The sequence below is a fragment of the Taudactylus pleione genome, unplaced genomic scaffold, assembly GCF_031769625.1.
Source record: "Taudactylus pleione unplaced genomic scaffold, aTauple2 ptg000116l, whole genome shotgun sequence".
NCBI classification, from domain to species: Eukaryota; Metazoa; Chordata; class Amphibia; order Anura; family Myobatrachidae; genus Taudactylus; species Taudactylus pleione.
In genome coordinates, this window is record NW_028284518.1 from 24,726,488 (window position 1) to 24,745,714 (window position 19,227).

Below are 19,227 nucleotides of genomic sequence, written 5' to 3' on the forward strand. Positions count from 1 at the left end.
CAAGGCTGCCTCATTAATGAATGTAGCCGAGTCTCTTAGATTACCCACTAACTCCACCTGGTCAGGTGATGTGTCAGTGTCCAGAGACGCCTCCAAGCTATCAGCCCAGCGCTCCATGGCTCTAGCCACCCAGCACACGTCCATAGCTGGTCTGGAGGCTCCCCCAGCAAGGGAATAAATGGACTTCAGGCATATTTCCACCTTGCAATCCGTAGCATCCTTTAAGGAGGACATGGAGGGCATGGGCAATGTAGCACTCTTCACAAGGCGTGTGACATGAGAGTCCACTGGTGGAGGAGTTTCCCACTTTGAGAAATAGTTATCTGCAAAAGGGTATGCGACGGCCAAACGTCTTTGAGGCTAGTACCGCTTACCCGGATTTTTCCACGCCTCCTCTAAATGGTCCACTAGCTGACCAGATAGGGGAAAGACAGTGGTATCACCCTTAATATCCTTAAAGAAGGCATATTTCGATTTAGTGACGAGGGGATCATCCTCATCAATAACTAGGGCCGTACGGACTGCACGTATAAGGCCCGGTATGTATACCTTAGACTTAGACTCCGCCTGTCTTGTACGGAAAGTCTCCTGGTCAGAAAGGTCTAACATTTCCCAGCCATCAGTCGACACATCATCTTAATCTTACTGTGCAGGCTGAGATGGCAAAGGTCGCTTATGCGGCCGCAATGATGACTCCCCCTGTAAAACATCCGACAGGTGTTGCACCGTAGTGGACAGGGAACTAACCCACGCCGGCTCTTGAGCGACCTGAGGGGGCGAGATTGGAAGACTCTGGGGTACCACCAACTGTCTGGGGAACCCCTGTATGGGAGACGACACCATGGAGTGCTGTGAAAACACCATCTGGGGCAACGCAGGGGGCGTCGCTAGCTGGCTCACAAGGGTTGTAAGTGCCTTAGCAAAGCAAGCCCCGGGCGGCTCCTGCACAGGTGCAGTGACAGAAATCGGGCATGACATTAAAAAACATGCCTTACATAGCCCCTCAGAATTTCCATCACCCTCCGCCAATGGTACTTGACATATGGTACACTTTGGCTGCAGAGGAAAATCGCGTTCACTGTCAGACATGATGAGTGAACAGAGCTTTATGTGACACACCTCACAAAACAACACTTATACAGTGAGGCGATAACATCCTGCAACACCGCACCGCAAGGGCTTTAGCAGAGAATAGGGATAGTTAAAATGGCTGACAGTAGAAAATGAAAGCACAGACAGCAGTACTAGCATTAAGTCACATACAATGCAGAATGACCCTGCACTATCAGCGCTGTGATCAACTACTCAGACTACAGAGCCTGGTAGGAAACAGCGCTGCATACACAGACCTTGCACCAGAGGAGAGGTATGCAGGGGGACCCGGACCACGATGCCACCGCTATCAGCGTCCAGCAGCACTCACCAAGTTAGAGAAAATGGCCGCCGAGGAGCAGGGGGAGCGCCTACACATAAACCAGTCCGCAGTGGAAAGGACGTGTGCAGCAGGAAGGCGCGCTCCCCTGGCCTGCATTTATCCCCCAGGACACCGTTTCTGCGCCACCGCGGCCTGCTTTCCCAGGGGGGTAGTGGAAGCGCAGGATCAGTACCTGGCTCCATGCTGCGGCCAGTCCCCAGGGAGTCCCCTGCCTGGGGACTCAGGACTGTGTTGATCAGCAGGGACCCACCGCGAGACCTCGACGCTTACCTTGCCCCTGTAGATCCGGTCACAGTCCTGGTAACCGGGGTCACCGCTGTGACCCCAGTTACCAACCAGCATCCCCGGATCGGTACCGGCATTGATACCGGCGGGGTGGAGGAGTGACAACATGGACGTCAGTACTGACTGTCCATGCTGTACACTCAATGTGCAGCCTCAGCTGCCTGAAGAAACATCAGGGGCCTTAACAGACGCCCCCTCTGATACAGGTGCATCCGACTCCGAGCCGGGCACCAACGAAAACTGAGTGCCTGAGGCTCAAGGGCAGGGTATAGGAGAGGGACCCCAGTGCATCCTGGGAGGATGAAAGACTTAACTCTGTGGTGCCCGATGCCTGATGTCATCACCTATACCCCAAGGTATCCTGTGGATACCCTATGGACCCTGCAGTAGAAATAAAATTTCTCACATGGAATGTTGAGGGTTTAAATACGCCACTTAAGCAAAGGAAAGTTTTACAACACCTGAAGTGATTTAAGCCTGACGTGGCTGTACTTCAGGAATCTCATTGGAGGGCGGGTGGCTAACACACTTAGGGATACTTGGATCAATGAATATGTGTCAGCCTCGTTCACATTTAAGCAGAAGGGGGTGGTTCTTCTTCATAGGTTCCTTCATTATTCCATTTTATATAAGTTGTGTGGCCCTGAATGTCGTTTCCTATTCGTCAAAATACAATTAGAGGGGGAATTATATACCATCGCTACTGTTTATGCACCAACTGGCCATAGTAATGTCTTTGTTACTAATCTAAATGTCCGATTGCAGGATTGGGTCGAAGGGGCCATTATATTCGGTGGAGATTTTAATGCTACCTTGAATCCAACGATAGACAGGTCTGGTGAAGCGGGGCGAGGCAGCATGCCATCAGCACTGAGTTTTCTTACATCTACCCTCCAGCTTTCTGACCCCTGGAGATGTCAACATCCTGTTTAGCGAGACTATACATTTTGTTCGCATCTTCACAGCACATCCACTAGAATTGACAATTGGCTTCTCTCTACTAGCCTCCTTCCCAGAGTTCACCAGTCTAAGGTGGAAAACATTTCTATTTCAGACCACGCCCCTACATGGTTTACCCTCTCTCTCCCTACCCCCATAACTTCCTTTTTTAATTGTCGATTCCCTTCATACTTATCTGACAAGAAGCAGTATTTGGAGAGGCACTTTTAACTATGTGAATGACAACATCCAGCACGTCGATAATATTAACTTATTTTGGGCAGTGTCAAAGCCAGTGTTGTGTGGACACATCATAGCCTACGTTGCTGAAAAACGTAAGAAACTTAATCAGAGGCTTCAGGAATTAAGTTTGACACTTTCTAAATCTTATACAGACATGTTGAGGTCTGATACCCGATACTTGCCAGATTAACACTGATACCATGACTCTTTACAACACTTTATACACAGAAAAGGCTCAGTGTACTTTAGATTATCAGAAGCACCGTTACTTTAGATGGGGCAATAAACCAGGTAAATTGGTAGCAAATGTAGATAGGAGTCTGCGCCCCTCTATTAAAATAAAAAAAATTAATTGGATACCTGGGTCCTGACCATCACCTCCGATATGGCAACTTCATTTTTAAGTTACTTTAAAGATCTGTATACTGCACCGCCGGATAACTCAACACTATCTATGAGCTTCCTCCGATCAGCTAATTCTTCTGTGTTGACGGAGGTGGAACGTGATTCCTTGACTGTCCCAGTTTCTGAGCAGGAGATTCTGGCTAGTATTGGGCGCCTAACTACTGGTAAGACTCCAGGCCCTGACAGACTTTGTGCTGCATATTATAAATTACTATTCCCACATTTAGTCCCCCATTTACTATCATTATTTAATGCTATCCTATCTGGTAATGCAACTACCACTGCTTTTAATGAAGCCCGTATTGTAATATTACTCAAACCGGGCAAAGACTCCACTCTGGTACAATCCTATCATCCAATATCCTTACTGAACTAGGATTTGGCTTCGTAAAAGGCAGATTTTCTGTACATAGTATCCGCCAAGTCATAGCTGCTCTGACCCGATCTCTACAGACCCCGACTGGTACATCTCTCCTGGTTATCTGTAATACTGATAAGGCATTTGACCAGGACTCCTGACCATATTTGCTCTGCCTCCCCTGCCTGCATGTCCCTGGTGTAGTGTGACAACCACCTATCTTTAAAAACCTCCCCTCTTCGCTTATATACAGTAAGTAGTGTAATGTGAGAGTCTACAAATGAACAAAGTGAAACATGACCTTAGTGATTATGTAAATATAAAACCTTTGTATTAAGAGCATACGGTTCACTTAGTGATGTCATAAATGTGACAATCTGTATAAAAAAAGAAAGACCTTACCTTATTAGGGTTAGGCACTAAGGGGGGACGTTAGGGTTAGGCACCAAAGAGGGAGGATTAGGGTAGGGAGAGGGGAGTGTTAGCATACCGACCACAAGTGTCGGTGTATTTACACTGTTGGGATGCCGGTGTCGGCATTCCGACCGCCAGGATTCTGTCGGTATTTTATACAGATTCCGTACTACAGTATGCCTGGTATTTACCCCCTGACCATCAGTGCAGACATGGGTGAGGGGGTGTATGTGGTGGTGGCCAAGGAGGCTTGAGTGGGCTGGGCCTTCGGTGGCCATTGGTAGCCTTTAACTATTTTTTTTTAGACTGCAGTGTGTAGCACTTTAGGGCGTAATTGTACATTTGTGGAAATGTGTGGTCACAGCTTATTGATTACACAGGTCTGTGAAATATAAGGTATTGAAACCTTTTATAATAATACTTTTATCATCTTAATTATACTCCTGTGTATATCATGAAATACTATATTAAAAAAAATTACCACATCACAATTACCTATAAGGGGGTTACATACATTTTAAAAAAAAATAAGAAGGCATTTGTTTTTGACATTTTTATTGTGAAATACGAAGAAGTGTAGATGATATCACTGTGTTTTTGTCTTAATTACACAATAAAATCAAACAATAATAGAAACAAAACCATAGTTATTGAAAAAAATCGATATCTTGTTTTTTTTGTCTTCAAACTTTGTTTTGTCGCTTTTCGCTTATAAGCTTTTTCTGTGTCGTCTCTGTGTATCATCCAGCAGTAGTCAGCCATCATGCTGATGTCCCAACGACCCTGGTATCTTCTTTCTACATCTTTAACATCTTGGTGGAACCGTTCACCCTGTTCTTCACTGTAGTCTCCGAGATTATTCCAGAAATGCTCAATATGGGAATTCAAAAAATGTACCTTTAAACTCATATTGCAGCCAAGGTTTCTGTAACTATTAAGCATTTATCTGACAATTTCTTTGTAGTTTGGATCCTTGACATTGCCTAAAATTTTTTACATTTTGAAAATGAGTGGTGCGTACTGTATATGTACTGTGTGTGTGTTTATGATGGTAGGCCGGGGTTAAAATGAGCCGGCATAGGGCAAAACTGTGTTGCATCTGTTGTATTTGGTTCCACCTTCGCCAGCTCACCTTGTAGTTGTAGTTGTTGTGTGTGTGCAATGTTCCTTTAGACAGTATGAGGTTTAGGCCCTTTGTAAATTTCAGCTCCAGGCCCATGTGGACTTTAATCTGGCACTGGGCGGGGGGAAGTTTTATGATGAGAACTGAATTGCAACGTTCTATACTACCGACTGAAATCATTTAAGACAATGTTTTATAATAAATGTAGGCAGAATACCTTTATTACTTTAAAGAATATGAAAAAAATTACTTATTCATAAATACACGTTTTGCAGAAAAATGTGATGTGATATGCAAAATCAGGAGTCATTTTTGTGTTCAGAAGCCAAAAATCTATAACTATCACATAAATTTGTTAAAAAAGCTTTTTCATCGCAGACCTGTGTTATTGTTGTGAATGGTTTTGTACAGCTTTGCAAAATTTGTCGCAGTAACAAGGACATTGACACAGACCGTGCTGTTGGTAAATCCATTTGGTAACACTTTAATGTTTATTGTATTCTTTACAATTCGCAAATATTGTAAATTGGTCACAAACTGGTAGCAGAACACTTTTCTTGTTCTTTATGTGGGTGGGTCTAGACGTCAATGACAATGGCTGCATAATGTTTGGAATGATACCATCTGCCGTTTGAAAGCTGGTATTACAGCGTGTAGCTACTTACAATATTGCGTCTTGGATTACAAGGAACCGTAGACGCTGAAATACTGACTGCACCATCGAAACATGCACCTGCAATATGGCAGCTGCAGTTTCTCCATCCACGCATGGCCTCCTATTTCTGTACGCAACCACTTTCAGCGCCTGTGACACTCCCATAGCACATCCATAAAACAGACTATCCCCATGCGTCCTCCAACACACATCCCTGTCACATCAAGGAACATGCAATATATTTTCAAGACATTTCTAAGACCGCGCTTTCTTGTGCACCTCAATCGCAACTCCGGCTCTGTGAACATGCTAACTGGACATATTCACAGTGTTACTTAAGATGCGTGCGCAGAAGAAAACAAAATCGCTCCACTGTGTCTGCAATGCGTGCAAATCAAGCCCTTAGTCTTTCTGTGCTTTTACATGTTAGTGGCTAAACACACATTAACAGCAGCTCATAGGAACCTAAATGAAGACAGATCAGGCTTGCCTACCCTCCTGATTTGGCCGGGAGCCTCCCGATTTTTCAGGTGCTGCTCCCGGCCCCCCGGAAAGACAGGCAAGCCTCCCGGAAGCTTGCGATCCTCCCGACTTCCCCCTGAAAAAACTAGAAGCCCCCGCAGCGGGGGGGAGGGGGGGGCGGTGATGCGATTCGCGCTGAATCGCGTCATCGTGGCCCCGCCCCCTGCTTCACAATGCCGAAAATAACGGCATTGTGAAGAGGGGGCGGGGTCACGATGATGAGATCGCGCAGCCACGGCCCCCGGCTCCACCCCCAATGTGACAGCAATGGCTGGCTCCGCCCCTAATGTTACGTCAATCGCCGGCCCCGCCACCCACTGTTAGCCGACAATCAGCTCCCTCCCAGAAGGCTGGAGCTGACTGTCGGCAAGTATGCAGTAGTTGCACTTACACAGCTGTTGATTTGTATCCTCTTCTACAAACACTGGCAGGTGCTCACATCACATGAAAATCAGTGTGATTTGGGTAATATACATTACAAAGTAAAAATTGTATAGGACAGTTCACGCATTTATTTAAATTATATTTTGATCATTAATCCCTGAGTAATTAGTGAAGCCAAATATTTACAGGCATGATTTTACATAGTATAATCATTAAAAAAAACTAACTTAACAATCTTAGAAAAATATTTTACAAATGCTTAGCTTGTTATAGTGTGATTAAATGGTTGAGTGGATGACAGTTTTATCTGCTGAAATTCACAAAAGAAATAGCACCATTATCGTGCTGAGCACAGTTCCAATTAATTCAATTTCACAGGGGACATCCAGTGATTAATCAGCAACCAGCAGTAAGGTAGGGCTATTTTGTGCAAGAACAGAATGCATGATAAAATAAATATGTGGTTACGGTATATATTTAGTTTATGTGCAATGGGGCTGATTCACTACGGATCGCTATTGCGGCTGCTATTACGTAAGCAGGTCTGCTGCGGAAATATGCTGATGAATGCAATCGCAAAGCAATCGCGCAGCCAGCATGGAGATGCCCATTACTGCTATCTCACATCCGTAATACCTTGCAGTCCTACGTATACATCAGGAACATCGAAAAACTTCGGCCCCTTATGCACAATTACAGCAGGTCTGACCTTACTCAGAAATTACTAACCTCGTCGCACGCAGTAAGTACACAAGCTGTGTAGGCCGTTGCAGTGGCTAATTTGTTGCACGCCCATGTAATGGCATTCATATGGACAGGCACGCCTGCGTTTCTCCTACCACTCCCCCGTCACCACCTTCAAACGCTGACCTCCTGTCACTCACTCTTCAGTGGCTTTCTTTCTGCAGGGGTGATCGCAATGCAAACACGCGCATGTGCATTGCGATGCATGCGCAGTACGCACCATTGACCGATCTGAGTACACGATTGCAATTGCGATCCGTAATGACTCAAGCCCAATGTTTGCAAAGTAACTGCACTTTTAATGTTTTAAAATAAACCTGTCACTATACACAGAGGAGACAACCATTTTGTCAGAGCAGTAAAGTGTCTCAGTAACCACTAGCTCCTAGTGAACTCATAATCCCGTATTAAATTCTGCACAATTTGTGGCTACGCACATTGTGGTAAAATGCAGTACTCCAGCATTGCCGGTTTTCCTGCACACCTCTATGGATGCGTGTTCATGGGAAATGCTTGGGCCCATAAATGGCTACCAGAGAAGGTATGACATAGTTATGAGCCTTGTTTGAGTCACCCATGTGGAGGGGTAGTGCTCTTGTAAATCCAGTTCTCCTCAGACCTTAGCATTGTCCAAAGTAAGTGAAGGACATGTCTACATGTAAAAAATTGTAATTATTCAAAAAATATCTGTGAGCTGTTTATTCATGCAACAAGATATACAGGTACACATCACAAAAAAAGATTGTTTTTCCCCAAAATGTATTTATGATATGTACTTGTACACCTTGTTGCACAGATAAAAAGCTCATATGAGATATTTTTTGAATAATTAAAATTGTTGACATGTAGCCTTGTCCTTCACTTACTTTGCCCATAAAATGGCTGCCACTACAGTGTGTGCGAATGATAAATGCACTTTAAGTGCTATGGACGGATTTCTAAAATGTAGATATTTGTTTGTATCAAATATACAATTTACTCATATGGACAGGCTGTAGGAGTTATTGAGGCTTCATTGGTCTCCAAAAGTGTACATGTACAATGCACACATCAAAAACTGAATGCATAGAGGATTTATTCATCAGTGGTCCCATGCAGGATATTACAATGGTCCTGCACTAAAACCTGTGTTAAAAGTAAGTTATGCCCTGTGTCACAAGGCTATATGTTCAGTTTTGGCTTAACACAAAACCAAACAAAACAGAAAAAAATATCTACAACTTATTTACATTAAATATACCAGTGTCTATAATGTATACTTTGAAGAAGTTACTTAAATAAAACTAGAGAAGGTTGTATTTTGCTTTATGTGAGATGACAGACATGTTTCCCATGTAGCATGGGACGCAGGGGCCTAAGGCACAACATCTGACTAAAAGCTTTCATTCCATTTTTGTATCATTTTTCATTATCCTCCCTGCCACCTTTTGATTTAACCTAAGGTAAGGTAGCATGCTGGAGAGCATAACATATTATTCATAATTAGGTGTAATATGAGCTGCCATTTGTGAGTGTAATATGAAAGTCTGTATGCTGTATTACGTACTGATCTGTGGAATGAATATGGTTATAATATTCTATATCATACATACAGTATAATGAGCAGTACAACTCTCATTTGAATTGATAATTACAGTAATAAGACGAATATAGACTCTCACCAATAGTTATGTTCCAGTGATGCCAATCCTGCAAGAGTTGTCATATTTCATATAGGACCGAGGAAGCATAAATAACCCCCTGCTATATAGCCTTAAACAAAGTATCATATTAGGGTTACATAAGTAGCATTAATGATATACCACAGACATTCTAATATTAGGGTTTCCCTATTTTAAAGTGTCCGTTACAATCATAAGTGCATACATTTTGTTTCATACAAAGATGTGTTTGATAACATCACTGTTACAGAAGCCTCACTCACATAACTATTAGGACCCTCCCCATTTTACTATCGAACACTCAGGGGTTTATTTACTAAAAGTCGACCTTTAGTAAATGTACCCCTCAGTCTGTGGCTTCCTGCTTATCACTGTCTCCCACAATATGAGCACACTTGTCTCCTGCTGCTGTGAACACTTTGATGATCTGATTGGCTAATAAAGAGGGTATATACGGATGAGTCTTAGGAGAACACTGCATAGGATAAGGTGGTCAGAAAGCAATCGGTATGTAATACCGGCAGTCGGGATGCCTCCTGTCAAAATACAGACAACGGCATCCTGATGGTCGGTATCCCGAAAGGGGCAGTTAAGTATACTAGTCCTCCCTTCTTTTAGCCTAACACTAACCCTCCCCACCCCGCACCCTAACCCTCTTCGTTAGTGCCTAAACCTAAGTCTCCACCCCTTCGTGCCTAACCCTAATCCTCCCCCTTGGTGCCTAACCCTAACCCCCCACAAAAGGTGCCTAACCCTAACCTCCCCTCCCAAAACCTAACCCTGCTATGCTGCCTAAACCTAACACTCTTCCACCCCCCTCTTCCCCTTCCCTGCGGCTAATAGCTAAGAGCCTCGGCTTACCTCGATCGGGATAGCACCTGTCTGTATTCCAGCTACATGTCCTGCTCTTGGTGTAGAGTTAAACAATTTACAATATGTTGTGTAAACTTAAATATATTTATGGTATAATGATACTGTTTTGTTATAATTCCCCTCCACTTTACTATTGCAGCCAGCCTCTTCTTTATAACCTGTGGAAGATGTCATTGCTGATGCCCATGAAGAAGATTAGCCTGTCACTAAATGCTCTCCACAGACAATAACATAATAAGTGGGAGTGTCATAACAAAACAATAAATATCATTCAAACTAAATGTTTTATTGTAATGAAATAAATGACAATTTTAAAATATATCTAAATTTACACAACATTTAAAAATGTTAATTGATAGTTGATGTACATTTTCCCCTATACAATGTAGAGATTTCTGAATAAGCATCAGAGACCACAGATGTCAGATACAGTATTTAGATGTTATACAAATGAGTTCCCAACTTGACCTTTGTGCCCAAATCAGACAGCTCTCCTGGCTCTGAAAGTGGTTATTACACAACGTACTGTAAATGACAGTATCCATGTAATGGTCCATCATCTCACAGCTTTATACGATCGCTGAGTGATAATATTCAGGCTTTCCTTCCTCTTGTACAGGTACAAAACCTGTATTTTGACAGAACATAATATCACCTTGCTCCTGACTTAAAGTGACTGGGCTGTTGGGGTCTCTTATATGATCTGCAGCTGTTTTGCTGTCTGTATCTGATGTTGAGCAGCTGGGAATATCCGTATATCGGTGAGACTGTGTGTTTGCAACAAAGCTGTCGCAGCGGCTCTGGCTCTCCTCCTGCATCGGCCGTTTCATGTTTTCTTCATTTTCAGGGGTTGTGTGTGCATCCTGGGGGCCTGCGTTATAGTACACTACAACAACATCTGTTTTAATGTTCATTACTGGGGCACTTGAGATAACCGTTGTGTTATTATTTCCTGTCACGTTTCCTGTGATAAGAAAAACAAAATTATTATTCACAATTTGTGACAAGCAAAGAAGGACCAATTCATCATCAAGGGCCAGGTGGCCCCCCGATAATTAAGTATCCAATTTCCTGCGAGTAGCAATAGTGGATACTAAAACACCAGAGCAATTCAACATTGATCCGATGCGGGGACAGCTGATCCAAAAATACTGGGCTCCTAATAAAAAATGGGCCTGTTACTTAAAACATGATCAATCAAACTTTTCTGCATGTGTAAGGGGCCCATTAAGGATCATGAATAGGACCCTTTTATATTCAAATGTTCATTACATTCACTAGCAAGAAACACAGTGTAGTCCTGATCAGAGCCATAACTAGACTTTTTGGTGCCCTGTGCCAGAGAGAGCATTGGCGACCCCCCCATTTTTTAAATAGGGACATAAAAGATAGTGCACCTGAAAAAGCGCCATGGCATAATGGCATGGCACAGGTCCCCCTACCCTAGGCCCTGGTCCTGATAATGTAACCATGTACTGCCAACGTTCCACTGATTTTAACTTCAATTTGTAAAACCAGATTTATCATTAATGGTGTTAATATAATTTTCATTATTTACTATATTCTACAAGATTTACTATGTTATCAGAAACAATACAGCTTTCTTTATTTTCTTATTGTTATAAGATTATTTTTATGTTATTTCCATTGTATGGGTTAAACGGTGCATACATTTTCACTCATTTAGAACATCCCCACAAATATACTGTAATCTATTTCTGTCTCAAAAAATAGAGTCCTGCATGTAGTACAGTGGCAAGGAAAAGTATGGAATTACCTGGATTTCTGTATAAATTGGTCATAAAATGTGATGTGATCTTCATCTTAGTCATAAGAACAGGCAAGCATAGTCTGCTTAAAGTCACACAAAAATGACACTACTTTTCTTGTCCATACTGAATAACTTTTTAACATTCAAAGTATGGGTTGGAAAAAAATATAAAAATCTCTAGGCTGCTGACTTCTAAAAAAAAAAGATTGTTAGCTATGCTGGGAATAAATTTAGTATGTGGCGGTTTGGCTGGGGTTTTAAAACTCCTGTAAATCGCTGGCAAATTGAAGCAACAAAACACTGAATTTACTATTCAGCAGTTTTGAACGCTGTGAAAGTCTATCTGTTTTAATCATAGGGTTTTCACCAAAACCGTCGCAATACCACTGTAAAACCAGCGCATCTATCTGAAGGAGAAGAATCAAAGTCCACTTATAATTTGGGCAATCATTATGGGGGAGATATATCAAACCTTGGAGAAAGATAAATTGGAGGGACATACATAACACCTTGGAGAGAGATCAAGTATTATCTAATCAGCTTCTAACTTCCATTGTATAGGCTGTGTTTGAAAAATGACAGTTATGAGCTGATTGGTTAGTACTTTATCTATCTTCTAGCACTGATAAATCTCCCCCTATGTATTGAATATGCAGATACCGTAACATTGATAATTCTCTTATGAGGAAAATACTATTTTGTTAATATATTAGGAGTAAAATGATTGTTTAATTGTATAAAGAGAGTAATATTATTAATTATATTCAAGGGACAATGGCCATGATTCAGAGATGTAGAAAATCCGATGGTTTACATACAACTACGATGGTGTGAGATCTGTGCATGCCCATATGATGAACTGCGCATGCACAGATCTCATTCTGCGAGATTTCACGCAGTGCCCCCAGGCCACAGCTTGATAGACATGCTGCGTCCATTTGGAGGCAGGGAAGGAACGGCGATGGCCAGTGTCCCAGAAAACAGGGGCTTGTTGGTTCTGGTGCTACTCAATCTGCCTTAACAGGTTCCTTTGGTTGAGTTTATTTTAATTGAAGGCGTCCAAAAATCGGAGAAGATGCTAAGAAATAATAGTGTAGAGTGTGAGAAACGGAGGGAGGGGGCATTTCCTGAACCTCGGGGATCCAGGCATGAGATGCCCATAGTTCTGCTAATTGGCTGGAGTAGAGGTTTGTGAGGAAAAAACTGATTGTGCGTGGCGGCTTCTCTTAGACAGTCATAAATATTGGAGTTAAGTGACCATAAAGAGACCACCCTGCTAGATTTTATAAGTGTTGCTGCCAAAAATTGCTTATTGCCAGTCGATGCGTCTGCTGATACCTAACCTATCCCATCACATTACCCTGACCTTATAACAGGGTAGCTGCTCCTCTTTCCTGATCTTACGTGCTCCTATTTTTCTTTTTACCTGTTATGTTTTTTGCCTCTTTTATCAATGCTTTTTTTTTCAATTGCTTTTTATATATTACTTGAAGTACCCGGCATTGCCGGGTTTAAATAATCAAGTTATTAAGTTTTATTATGTGATGTAATTCCAAATGTTCTGCCCGGCTCACTCCGTAGTGAAATCTGACCGGGACCCCAACTAATCTATTAGGCAACCCTGACCAACTGCCACCCCTCAGTGAAGTTTTCATCCAAATCCAACCAGTGGAAGTCCAGAATAGGCTCCCTGGGTTAAAGTTTTGCCCAGCTTATACCAACGGGAGGTTCGACCAGGACCTCAAGCTCCTACTATGTCTTCGGGGAAACAATGTTACCACTCTGTGAAGTTTTCTTCCAAATCCATCCAGTGGAAGGCTCAGACCAGGCTCCCCGGGTCAAAGTTCTGCCCAGCGCACACCAACGGGAGGTCCGACTGGGACCCTAACACCCTTAAAATCTGGCCAGGATCCACCTGTACCACCTCACATTGGTTTCATCCCAATCGGTGCAGAGGTGTCCAAATGCATAACCGGATGAACAATGAAACAAACAGACCAATGAAACAAACAGACCAATGAATTTTATATATAAGATACTTACATTTCAGATTTTCTTTTTTCCTATATTATAGTAAACCAAAGAAGAAGGGGGGAGGGGAGAAACCTACAGAAATGTCCTGCTACATCTTTGCTGCATACACGCATAACGCGAGCCGTGCGCCGAGTGGAAACGAGCACAGCGATCGCACCCGCGCCTCCATAAGAATGCATGGTGCGATCGGCATTGCGCGCCATAGCCTATGCTGCTGCGGGTAATCACATGGCGCGCTGCGTGCGCACGTTTGTAGCGCAATCAGTAAAGATGTAGCAGGACACATCTGTAAGCACTGGTACTGACACTGGGGTTTGGACAAAGTAGGCAAATCCTATATTGTACAAACTATTTTGTGGTCTTTAATTCTGAAACAATGTACCTGAAAATAGCCAATAGTCTATGTAGGTACAGGCAGGGCCGCAACTAGGGGGGGGCTGTAGGTGCACGTGCACCGGGTGAGCCGCTGTACCTGGTGCCAGTGACCTCCAGCCCGGCGCTGCAGAGAGCTCCAAGCCGGACGTCCGCTGGTAATATTTATTACCAGCGGGCGCCCGGCTCCTTCTCTGCAGCGACGCGGTGTAGCCGTAGCCGGAGGCTGGAGTTCTCTCCCGAACTCCAGCTTCCGGTTCTCCCCACGGACACTATGGGGGAGACGTCATGACATCTCCCCCATAGTTCCAAGGAGCAGCCGGCGGACCGGACGCGACGCTGGATGCAGGAGCGGGGTTCAAGGTAAGTATTTTTTTTTTTAATAAGCTGCACTACAGGGGCATTATTATGGGGGCAGGGGCATTACCACAGGGGCATTACTATGGGGGCATAGGCAATAAGGGGCATTACTAATGGGGCATGAGCACTACAGGGGCATTACTATTGGGGCATGGGCACTACAGGGGCATTACCACAGGGGCATTACTGTGGGGGCATGAGCACTACAGGGGCATTACTGTAAGGGCACTACAGGGATATTACTATGGGGCATGGGCAATACAGGGGCATTACTATGAGAGCATGGGCACTACAGGGGCATTACTATGAAAGCATGGGCACTACAGGGGCATTAATATGGGAGCATGGGCACTACAGGGGCATTACTGTATGGTGGGCACTACAGGGGCATTACTATGGGGGTATTAACATATGGGCATTACTATGGGGGCATTACAATATGGGCACTACTGCAGGGGGAATTACATGGGGGGCGCCAAATTACTGTCTTGCCCCTGGGAACAAAAATCCTAGTTTCGGCCCTGGGTACAGGCACTAGAACAACAGCAAATAAAATAAATGAACACTACTAATGCCGGGCATAGACTGACAGACATTTTATCTGGCAGACACACCATTGTTTTACCAAATTAAATATATGTTCTATTAAATATAGCTAATTGCTACCCGGTTATTTTTTTCTCTAAAGCAAGGACCTTGTGATGTTACAATAAAATCAGTGACTATTGTATATCACAGGTATCTGAATGCTCTGCTGTGTCTCACCTGATGGAGGTGGCGGTGCGTCTGTAGTAGGGCTGCTGCCAGCACTGCTCCTTGTGTACTGGCTGTTAGTGAAATGGAAACATGGATCCTCTTCAATATTTCTCTCTTCTTGTGAGAATGGATGGAATGTGTGCTGAGAGGCACAGTGACCGCACAAGTTGTCCATGGAGTCTGTAATAGTATAGTTTTCTTCTGACCATTTCCTAGGAATCGCTTTAGCTGACTGACCACAATGATGGTGTGAATATAGTGGAAAACTGACCCCCTCTTCCTGTGAAGGAGATAGCAATCTATCTGAGCTAGTATCCGAGAAGCTAAAGAAAGTTCCTAGAGAGCCATGTTCTAGGTCTGATGAGGAGTCCATGCCTGTAACCATGCTTCCTTGCTCTGCACCAGATGATCTTCTCTGATCCATGTATTCATCTTCTGTTGGCACCATTCTACCTTGGTGAACCTCGGATTCTTTTCTATCATCTGAATAAAGAGGATGGGTGAGTTCCTCTGCAGGAGAAGTTGATATTTTGATGTAAGCTGTGTCTTTTGGCTCAGACTTAATAGGTTCACTGTATGGAGATTGTTTCTGAAACAAATAGATAAATGGTAGAAAAGTATCACTAGTACAGAATAGCACGCCATCAGGTTTTATGTGCAGTACCATTATTGTCACATAGCATTTTACGCTGCTTTATCCACCACAAAACGGGGGTTATCTTCAATAGACACAGCAGATATGACTTCATCATATACAAACTAATGCATCCACATATACGTATTACTTTATAAAAGCAGTTATGGGAAACATGACTGATCACAATATCTTAGCAGTGGGTGGAGAAGTATGACAATAGTGTGAAATCTTACTGGTTACAGGTCTTGATTAAAAAATAATATATATAATTGAACAGCATTTGTCATGTTGATATACTTTGATTACATAAATATAGATTTATGTTATATTTATTATAATTTAAAACATCTGCTTCAGCTAATTTTCATGTTACCTACATTTGTGTCCATATACTGGAGATAAAATAGTTTTATTTTTAAGAATTACTGTATATAGTTAATTTCAGAGAATTTTAAAACTTACTTTGCTGCTTTTCTGCATGGATCCTAGATTGCAGAATACCACCCTATATACCATTCTAAATATATATAATGTTTCAGAATATACTAGATGCTATATGGTGATCAGGGATGTTTTACACTGCTTTCCAACACTGCTGCAAGCATTATGGTCCTGTAACAAGAAGACATGATTTCTCCACATCTACCCTTACCTAGATGTGCACGTACATGTTGTCTTACCTCAGATTTACGTAACTGGTCACATTTTCCATGTATCCACACCTGCACAGTCTCTATAAAAAGCAAGAAATATTGAAACTTATCGGACAGCTCAGCATTTATTTGTACATGTAAATATTGAAGTGTACAGGAGTATGAAAGCCATCTCTGTCCTACAATTGAAGCATGCTGTACTAGGAATGCACATGTGCACACTAACACCATCAATGGTTGTACCATCAAATGGTTGCGATGCGATGACTAGTAGCCATCGTTTCGCTAAATTTTATGTCGGAAGCCCGGCAACCATTTCATGCTGGGCTGCAGATGTCCATCCCTTGGCTGTACTGGATATTAGATGTAAGAATATAATGGTAGTTGCAGTTCATCATCAAAAGTTTGTCTATATTTGACTTCATTTATAAAGTACATAAAATACAACAATAAAACAAGATAAATATAACCAATACTCAGAAAGAAAAAATAAACAAACTTAGTAATCATACAGTCATGGCCTACTGAAAAGGGGCGTGAGCACACATCATAGGGGCGAGAGCATGCCGTGAGTCATGGGCATGTGCCCTCGTGGCACGCCCCTGTCGCTCTACATGCTGGCTGAGCAAAGCATCAGAAGGCAGAGCAGCTCATCCAGGCTTTTGGCCTGAACCTGCCCATCGGCCCTTCTGGAATTTACCAGAATTGCCAGATGGTCAGTCTGGCCCAGGTCATGGCTCACAAGGGAGCTGGTTCAGAGTTACAGGCATGTCGACCACAGATGATACAACATTGCATGCTCAAAAATAAATGCAGAACTTCACTTGTATTCAGAATTAGCCACATCTATGCAGCTGCCCCTTCCATGTCCATCTGCTTATGAAAATAGACCCCATCACTATCAGCGCACATATGCAACAGCCCTATCCATGCTGCAAGAGATTCATATGAAATTGTGCGCTCTTGGGACTAAAGATAGGGTCTAAATCTCAATGCCTATCTTTAGCCAGACGACGGAATCCTGACAGACGGCTTCCCGAACGAAGGTAAGCCAGCTACTGTTAGCTATTACCTCAAGGGGGGGAGGGTTAGGTACCCCCTGGGGGACTTAGGGTTAGGCACCCCCCCGGGGATGGTTAGGCTGTGGAGAGGGAGGTTTAGGGTTAGGCACCACTGGAGGGAGGTTAGGGTTAGGCACCCCCCCCCTGCGAGGGTTAGGTTTAGGGTGTGGGGAGGGGGGGTTAGGTTTAGGCACTCCCAGGGGGGGGACTTAAGGTTAGTCACCGCCCCGGGAGTTTAAGGGTTAGGCACCACCAAGGGAGGGTTAGGGGTGGGTGAAGGGTAGGAATAGCTGACTTACATGCTCCGTCGGGATTTTTCTTTTTCGGGCTTCCGGCATCGGTATTTCACCCGTATCTCTTACATATATAAAAACAATCTTTTTCTGTTTTTGCTTATTTCTTTCTTCCCTGGTTACCCTGATTTATACTTTATTTTAACATTGGCATATTTTATATTTTTTATTTTAATTTGATGTTTTTATATACACACTGACCTACAATTACCTACAATTGTACAACACTTTTAGCGCTTATCTTATTTTCCTGTCAGCAAGACAGACTTGTGTGCAACTGGATCAGCCCCATGGACCCCATTATATTACAGAAAAAGAAATGATTCTTATTTGGGCACTAAGCATATAGCATTTTCATACAACAAAAACACAGGAAAAGCAACCTAATCATCCTTTGATATGACATGCATATTAACAACTAATTCAAGAGGGTCTGACATGAATAATTCAATATTCTCTGAAAACTGCTGTGTAATATGGTAGCACCGACAGTCTGCGTGCGGGATCGCAGACCCGTTCTGCACATACGCATCGGGATCATCGGGAATCTGCATTCAGCATTGCAATTAGGCCCTCAGTCAGCTGCAGAGCAAATATCCACATTTAACCATTCCGGTCTTCCCTTATTTACAAGTAATGAGCTATTTAAACAAAACATTGCGGTTACTGATTGATGGTGATAAGCAGTGTAAATTGGATGGTGCATTACACCTTCGACCTCGGAACCCTTTTTCTTCCTCCCAAATATATGTATTTATACGTCCCACCTTAGATTTAGATATGATTTCTGGAGTGGCCAAATGGAAAAACACTTTTCCAGATTTGGACTTACCCCAAATGGTCAAGGCCACAGAACAACTAAATAAAAATTTGATTTCCACTTCCTATGCAGAAATTAATTATAAAATATTGCATAGGGCTTACTCTACTCCCAAATTAAAATTTTTAGTAGGTCAATCTGACAATTCCAATTGCTTCAAATGTGATTCACCAGACGCTGACATTTATCACTGCCTCTGGTCCTGCCCTAAGGTTGCTGAAATTTGAGATATGATACACCAATGTATTGAAAACACCTTACATATTACTGTCCCTATGTCACCTAACTGGGTATTCTGGAGCATATTCCCCCCAGAAGCAACACACACCATATCTAAAGTTAACAGATTACTGTTAACAAAAATAGCTAGTGCCACAAAAAAAACGATCCTATCACAGTGGATCAACCCAACCACCCCCACTTTGACCT

General features: G+C 43.0%; 1 protein-coding gene across 3 annotated transcripts in view; it reads right to left on the reverse strand.

The window, feature by feature from the left end:
* Positions 1-9,961: 9,961 nt before the first annotated feature.
* TNFRSF11A (TNF receptor superfamily member 11a) overlaps positions 9,962-19,227 on the reverse strand; it is a 128,628-nt gene continuing 119,362 nt past the window's right edge. For 2 of the 3 annotated variants that reach the window (XM_088471814.1, XM_088471812.1), the window contains exons 8-10: positions 16,640-16,704; positions 15,344-15,923; positions 9,962-11,005 (exon numbers count right to left, since the gene is read on the reverse strand). In XM_088471814.1, the coding sequence (XP_088327940.1) occupies positions 10,611-11,005; positions 15,344-15,923; positions 16,640-16,704 (1,040 nt within the window). In that variant the 3' untranslated portion in view covers positions 9,962-10,610. The remainder of the gene's footprint in view (positions 11,006-15,343; positions 15,924-16,639; positions 16,705-19,227) is intronic. The other variant, XM_088471813.1, reaches the window with a different exon arrangement.